Source organism: Miscanthus floridulus, chromosome 1 (genome assembly GCF_019320115.1).
Source record: "Miscanthus floridulus cultivar M001 chromosome 1, ASM1932011v1, whole genome shotgun sequence".
Taxonomy (NCBI): Eukaryota; Viridiplantae; Streptophyta; class Magnoliopsida; order Poales; family Poaceae; genus Miscanthus; species Miscanthus floridulus.
The window spans coordinates 68,000,029-68,008,172 of NC_089580.1; the positions used below are offsets into that span (position 1 = coordinate 68,000,029).

At 47.6% G+C, this 8,144-nt stretch overlaps 1 protein-coding gene and 1 pseudogene across 1 annotated transcript; both read right to left on the reverse strand.

The window, feature by feature from the left end:
* Positions 1-127: 127 nt before the first annotated feature.
* On the reverse strand, positions 128-1,166 carry LOC136486335 (21 kDa protein-like). The gene has a single exon (XM_066483205.1). It carries the CDS (start codon positions 1,136-1,138, stop codon positions 365-367), a length of 774 nt encoding a protein of 257 aa, XP_066339302.1. The 5' UTR covers positions 1,139-1,166; the 3' UTR covers positions 128-364.
* Positions 1,167-6,452: 5,286 nt separating this feature from the next.
* On the reverse strand, positions 6,453-7,944 carry LOC136486344 (uncharacterized; annotated as a pseudogene).
* Positions 7,945-8,144: the final 200 nt, after the last annotated feature.

The following is an 8,144-nucleotide window of genomic DNA, read 5'->3' on the forward strand; positions in this document are numbered from 1 at the left end:
TGCGATTTGAGTGGTACATACACATCTCCTGATAGAGTACCAGTTGCGAATATCAAAAGTACTCTAATCTCATTTGACACGCTCGTCTGCTCGTCGCATCAGTACTTAGAAAAGTGAAGAACAACGCATGACAACAAATTAATCATGATTCTTCCATTGCACTGTCCGGACACTGGTGCACCACATTCAATCCGTGATTCTTCCGTTGCAGCTCTAAACAAATCAGGATCAGATGTGATCATTTCTACTACCACTCTAATCTCAGACGTACAACAACAGCACAAACAGAGACGTATATACGTACGTACATATGCACAAGGCATCCCACATGCATGCTATACACGTGCATAAACACCGTATCAACTTATATTTGCTTGGCCATGGCGTTGATGATGGCGAGCGCGATGGCCGTGAGGTGCGTGACGCCGGCGACGTTCCCCCGCACGGCCTCCCTCACGACGGCGGGCTGGCCCTTGAACCCCTCAATGCACATGTCGTCGTTCGTCAGCGCGGCGCTCGCCCACGTCTGCACGCTGTTCACCTGGAACCTGACGCTCCTGCTGCCGCTCCCGGCCTGCCCCTGTCCGCTGACGCCGCTCGGCTCCTCCTTCCCGAGGCGCTCCATGGCCTCCACCGACTGCTGCAGCAGGTCCACGGCGTCCTCGAGCATGCCTACGCAGTCCTCCGCCGCCTGGGCCGCCACGGGCACCAGGTCAAGGTGGCTGCTCCTCGCGCCCGCCGCCACCATCGCCTTCATAGCGGCCGTCGCCTTCCGCGCGCCGTCCAGCGTGACAGTCAGCGCGGCCAGCGACAGGCGCGCCGGGCTGGCCCCGACCTCCGCCGCGTACGGGGCCAGCGTCGCGTTGCACAGGGCCGGGTAGTTCGTCCCCGCGCACCACGACGTGATGAAGCCGCCGCCGCCGCCGGCTGTGGTGGTGCTCGGGGTCGGCCGCACCGTGACGACGGCGCCAAACCACGACCAGCACGAGAGCGCGAGAAGAAACAACGGCAAGGCGCTGCTGCGTGCCATGGCGCACCGGACGGGATGGGAGCACGTAAAACTACGACGACTTCGACGTGTGTTTCTTACTGCTGCCTCGATCTTCTGACTCTTCAGTGGTGTGGAGCCAGCTAGCATCGAATTATATAGGGCCAGGGGCAGGAGAAATGGAGGATAAGGGCGCGGCCGCCTGCACGTATGGCTGGCTCAACCGGCACGTCGTCTCTGGACAGGAGCCCAGGATACGTAACGCGACGCCGGCTGGCCTCTCCAGCCCTTTTCTGCGTGGATCGCATAGAGATCCAGGGCGCTCGGCTGCTCGCCTTTGATTCGCCGATCGAATCGAGCCAACGTGAGCTGGCGGAGATTTTGCGTGGCGTCTAGCCGTCAAGCGATCGCGCGCGAGACGTACGGCGACGCCGACGCGCGGGGTCCCGTCCCCGGAATACGGCTGGGGTGGCTGCTAGTCCGCTTCAGCTTCAGCCATGGCGGTGCTGCGCGCGGACGTGCCAAGGTTGGTGGGGACATCGTGAGGTTCCCCGGAATATCTGTTAGCTTCTGGCACGTTCGTTTGAACTTATCAGCTCAAAACAAAACAGCCGAACAGGGGCGCTGGGCGTTTCTGCTTCAGATCGCCATCGGCCCGGGGGAAAAGGCAGGCCCGCGAGCCCACGTGCCGCACGGGCTATCTAATAAGCCATTGATTTCCTTTTCCCTCTCTCTACAGCATGAATCTCGATTGAGCTGTATCGTCTGTGGGGCGAAACCGGTAGCTAACGGCAAAACTGAACTGCAGTAGTACTGCACTACTCCTAGTTGACATGGAGAACGGGAGAAGCTAGCAGATATTTTCTTTTCATTTTGCGAATACTAGCAGATATTATTTTCTCATATTCCTCTTATTTAAATGTGTTGGCAGGCGATACTTCCATGGAAGACGAGTACAAACATTTTTAGGGGCCGTTTGGAACCAAGAAACGGTTGCGATTCTCACCCAAAGCTAGAGAATCGTTGCTGGATTAAACATTATTATCAGTCGCCAATTCGCGAACAAATTTAAACTGTTTTTTTTTTGCGAAAGAAAATTAAAACTGTTTATGAATGACACCTTCCCTTTGTTGTATTCAAATTCAAACGTGAGGGCGTACATAGCATGCTGACGTCAGAGTCGTGCAGGTCTGCTGCTACGGCCGGCGCGCCGGCGTCACCGTCATGCGTGGCGCCGCCACGGCAGCGTGTGTCCCAATCGGGCCACGGGGAGACGCCCCACCCCACCGACACGCGCGGACCGCAGCGAGCCTCATGGTCGAGGCCCCGCCTCGCGTCAGGGCTGAGCGCGGAAGAAGGGTGGCGGCGAGGCCTCAACGCCTGCCTCCCCGCTGGCAGTGGCACCCCAATGCCGTCAGCGACGTCGTCTTCTGTCCATTTCAGTGTCGCCGCCACGCCCGTCGCCGCCTCAGCTGGTGATTCCGCAGGCCAACTGTCGCCACCGATGGCTGCGCCGAGCGATTCCGGATCGGCTGATGACGCCGGCGAGAGCAGGAGAGCCACGGCGCACAATCATACGCGTGCGTGAGGCATGCATGGTGTTGCCATGCAAATCTTTTATTTGCTTTGGAGGATCAAGGTGAGACAGAGCCACAGAGGGTACTTATAGGAGAGCTCCTTATATAGGAACATTATTTTTCTTTGTAACTTGCAAACGTTAATGAAGTTTTTTTTAACCAGGTAGCGTGTCCGTACGTTGCTACGGAACAACTAAATTTTTTGTACTAAAAACACACGGATCGTACGATAAGATAACAATACTGTTAAATTAAATACCGACGTCAAAGTGACATTTAATTCAAAAAGCAAAGTTCGTGAAATTAACACAGTCACGGAGAGCGCGACGTCGCAGGCTCACAAACTCTACTGTATAGACTTTTTCGTGATACGGCTAAAATAATATTTTATATCGGCAAAAAGAATTCTATGATATCTATTTCTTTCATGCGCCAATAAATCCATGAATAAGTTTCGCTGCATCTCTATATAATCATGTACACACAGATTCGAGTATATATGCAAATAGGTTCGTGCCCGTGCGTTGCTACGGGACAGCTAAACTTTTGTACTAAAAACACACGGATCGCACGATAAGATAACAATACTGCAAAAATATATGACCGACGTTAAAGTGACATTTAATCCAAAAAGCTACAGAGAGCGTGGCGTCGCGGCTCACAAACTCTATTGTGTAGATCTTTCCATGATGCGGCTAAGATAATTTTTTATACCGGCAGGAAGAGATTTCCGATATTCATTTTTTTCGTGCGCCAACAAATCTACGAATAAGTTCCACCACATCTCCATACCATCCTGTACACGGCGCTAGCAAGCGAATTAGCCACAACTTATGTAATTAGTTTTATAATTAGCTCATGTTTAGTCCTCTTTATTGATATCTAAAAATTCAATGTGACAGGGACTAAAGTTTAGTCCTAGGATCCAAACACCCCTGACTCTCGACTCCTGCTGGCTGCTCACTTGCACCACCATGCCTATGTGTCTGCACATATATACTCTAATGCTAAAACGTCTAAGATGGTCTTTATTGTCCATCCTTTGAAAATATCATAACTTTAAGGTTATCATTTGTGTATGTTGTAGGATTGGGATGCTTTGCACTAATCTATGAGGGTGTCCATGAGAGTTGAATTTTCTGATGTCATTATGATGTCTAAGCTTACCAATCATACATAGACAAACTTGATTGTTAAAATATTTTCAACGCTGCTTTCATATACTCCCTCTGTCCCAAAATAGAATTCATTCTCGCTTCTCGAGAAGTTAACTTTTTTTTTAACTTCGATCAATTATATATAAAAGAATATTAATATTTATAATACATAATTAGTATCATTATATAGAACATTGAATATATTTTCATAATAAACTTATTTGGAGATATAAATGTTGTACGTATTTTTTACAAACCTAGTTAAAGTTGAGAAAGTTTGACTTGCATGCATCCTATAACGACTTATATTTTGGGGTAGAGAAAGTATATGCTAATGGGAGTAGTCAACTGGAGTGGTGATGAACACAACAATACTTTCATATTATATGCTAATGGGAGCACGAAAAACGCAGGGGAATGGACCTATGTACTAATGGTGGGAATATTCGTTTAAGAAATTAAAGAAGGTTCACCAGTCTCACCATGTATAACATGCACATCTTTTATTTGGCACCACTGATGTGTTCCTTTCATGCATGATTATTATTTCCTTCCATGCATGATTATTGTTTCATGCATGATTATTGTTTTTCCTTTCATACATGATTATTGTTTCCTTCCATGCATGTGGCCTTAGGTGATCGATTTATTTCCTTCAAAGCAGTCGGGGATCGCAGGGATGACAGTTTTTTTTTCTATCGCGCCTTTCCTTTTCTCGCTCACCCGTTGGACAGCGTGGGGAGGTGGTGTCGATCGCACGTGGTGGCAGACGGACGAACCAAGGCAATTGTCGCACCAAAATGATGTCCACACTTTCTTCTTTTTTAGTTGTAGGAGATCCAAGTGTGTTGTAGATCTTGTAACGTACACACTTAATGAGAAACATTGAAGAAAACCGTTTCTTTAAAGTTCAGATGTTTACTGAGAGATTTCAGCAGCTGACGGCCTGACGGGTACATTTTTTTTAGCAACACCTGACGGGTACATTTGTGACATCTATAATTGAGAGAACTCGACCCATGGGGCCCACCAGGAAGCGGTGGTAGCAATGCCCATGCTTTTCAGAGAGAGCCAGAATGCCAGATCACCTCCCGAAAACAATGGATTCTAGGCAATAGAGCATACTTCTATTCTATCATCCCACGTTCAGTGTTTCATAAAACAAGCCACTCCAGGAGTCCAGGTCTCCAACGCCCCAGTGGTTCTGTTCGCTTGTCTTATAATCTATACTTTTTGACTTACCTTTTTAGCTGGAAGAGTGTTTTTCTCTCACAATAAATCAGCCGGAACAGTATTTCAGTTTGTTTTTTCAGCGAAGCGAACGGGGCCGGTGGGTGCTGACTGCCAACGTTTCGATCAGGGCTCTCCACTTTTCCTCTAGCTCCAATGCTCCATCGAAATCAAATCCCTTCTCACCTTCCAGCAGGCCAGAGAAGAGAAGGTCTCCGAGCATCTGCATTTCTGGCCAGTACAGAAAGATGTGAATTAAACCCAAATAGCCTCTTGGGTTCTGCTGAGCGCATATTATTAGCCAAAGACAACTGTTGATTGTTGTCTGAATTCTGCTGATTCTACTGAGCGCATATTTGTCCTGTTCGCTTGGCTGATAAGCCATGACTGAAAGTACTGTTGACTGATTTGTTGTGAGAGAAAAATATTGTTCGTTGGCTGAAAAAGTACGGCTTATAAGCCAAGCGAACAGGGCGATTATTAGCCAAAGACAACTGTTGATTTTGCTGACAGTACAGAAAGATGTGAATTAAACCCAAGTTTTTTTTTTGGTTTTCCATATCAATCGCCGTGTCAATTGTTTATGTGATTGCTATAAGCCTGTAATTCCACTGTTGATTGTTGTCTGAATTCTCCTCGTTGCTCATCACAGATGAGGAACTAACTGGTGCATTGTTGCTGCCCTTTTATTGCAATAGTATATGTTTTTCCCCATATAGTACGCTCATTATATATTGGTATGAATGAATGCATTTTTATCTATAAGAATGACTTAACAGTGTTATATCCACTTCATATATACCATTATACCATATATGAGCATAATGATTCATCAGCACCGTATATGTGACTTTATTTTCAGGGGCAAAGCCCTGTCCAAGTTGACCTATATTCAAACAGGGTTATTTCAGACGTATATATATATATGCTACAAAACATATGAAAAGTATATATCCTTTTACTCACTTTCTGAATTTAGAATCAAAGGCCATGCCAGCAGCATACGAGTTACCAGAAGGGCATGCTTGTTTGGCAGCAATGCAGAATGTAGCAAAATAGAAGTCAGCCATCATAAATTCGCGACTGGGTACATACTGTATATACCAGCAACATACTACTGAAGAAGACTCACATCAGTAACGAGTCTTCAAATGTTGCTGGTATATATGTTGCTGATGTATTTCCAGTAATATATATAAGTTTTCTTCAACAATATCAGTAACATAGTCAGTAACGATTTTTCCTGTACAGCTGTTATTCATGAAATTGGCTAGGTAATGTCTTTTGTGTAATATATATCTTTCAGTAATATATATATGTGATGTATGCTGCAGCATATGTATAAGTTTTAGGAAGTAAGCTGCACATGTGCTTGATAACTTGACAAATGCAGATACAATACAAGTTGTGTGGTCACGAAACATCAGTCAAGTCACGATGGATACATTCGCATATATAGCATCATTCATGATTGTATAGAAAACGGCAGATGTTTACTGCAGGAAAAAGGGTGGATTCATCTATATATCAGTTCCACAAGTTCACTTACCAAGCATATGCAAAGAATTTTAAAAACCGGAATGTTAACCTGACACAGATTTCAATCCACGATCCTAAGGATTCAACAGGAATGGAGACAACTAATTGACCATGATCACTAACTCTTTGCTTGCTCATACTCAACTAAAAACAAAGCACTTCAAGCATCATGTCTGCCATAAGCCAATGCACCAACAGAAGGTTCATCATCATGGAATGAACGGATCCCAGTGTTCTCATCATGGTACTGGTGGTGAGCCCGTAGCATGATCTGAAAAGACACAATTGATAAACTCATAACCATGCCATAGCTCAGATTCTAACAAACTGAGTCGTGCTATTTCAAAAAAAAAAATGTGATTGGGTTCTTGTGTGGCGTGTGCTTGGGATTGGCCATAGAGGAGAGTACAGCTGTACAGGAAAAAATTGGATCAACAGTATCTAGCTAGTTTCAAGTACTATGTAAGTTAGACACTGACTTTGATAGCATTCTGCATTCATAACCTCGATTCTCTTGAGTATCCAGTCATCCACAGTTTTTTTGTGACAAATTGCTGAAAATCACAACTAAGCAAGAATGCTGTACAGGGCTACTAGAAATTACCTGGAGTATAGAAGCTCATGTAAGGAATGACAACGTCGGGCCTTCTGCTGGACATCTTCTTGACTTGGCCTGACTCCAGGTTAATCGCGAAGATGCCAGCGCTTGTCCTGACGAAGATGACGCCGAGGACCTCCGCGAAGCCAACCGCAGTCATATCTTCCTCCATCAAGATCTCCGTGAAGCCAAGCGCAGTTGGTTGGTTCAAGGGGACACGAGTCTCGCGATCGGGCAGTGTGTTGAGTTCCAAGACCCTGCTCTGCGTCCATGCCGCCGCAGTTCTGTCAGAACCGGTCTCTCTCGACCACACGTAGAGGCGGGACCCCCGCACGCTGGCGAACCCCAGACCACCGCCCATTGCCGGCATGAGGATACCGTGACCTTGGTGCGCTAACGGCGGGTCGACAAATGCGAGTTTCCGGCGACCCAAGTCGTACTCCACGATGGTCTTGCTCTCTGCAGCGGGGAAGTAGATCCTATTTCCCACAAGCGCGACGGGATGCATCATGTCCATGTCCGCGAGGTCATTGGGGTGTTGAGCGTAGGTCGCGTCGCTCCAGGCTCCGGTCTCCGAGGAGTAGACGCGGGCGTACGTCCTCCCATCGTCGTCGGTGTCCACGAATGCGACGAGGAAGGGTCCTCCCAGGGCTTGCAGACGGCCGAGCAGCGAACGAGGCGCCTAGGGTCGTGCGGCGGGAGGCGGAGGAGGATCTCAGGGATGATGTCGTCAGACAGATCCAGCAGCGAGCGGCCGCACAGGAGTTTCGGCGGAGGAGGCGTGGCCATGGTTGCTATCGCCGCGGCGTTTGGGGTTGGGGAGAAGAATAGGGAGAGCCAACTGCTTGCCGGCGCGGCGGCCCCCGGCGCTTCAATTAGAATCAGTTTGAGAGGACGGCCGATGCCGGGGTGGGGATAGTAACCGGCCGCCTGAGTTTCTTGCCGTGTCAGCTCGGATGACTAGTGTCACTGTGCCGGCCCAAACCACTTTGGCCCATCCGAATTTTGGTCACGGCTCAGTTTGGCCCATTTTCTACTACGATTCATTCGCATTG

Excerpts from the sequence above, each read along its gene's own strand:
- LOC136486335 (XM_066483205.1), bottom strand. The coding sequence starts at position 1,138 with ATGCTAGCTGGCTCCACACCACTGAAGAGTCAGAAGATCGAGGCAGCA.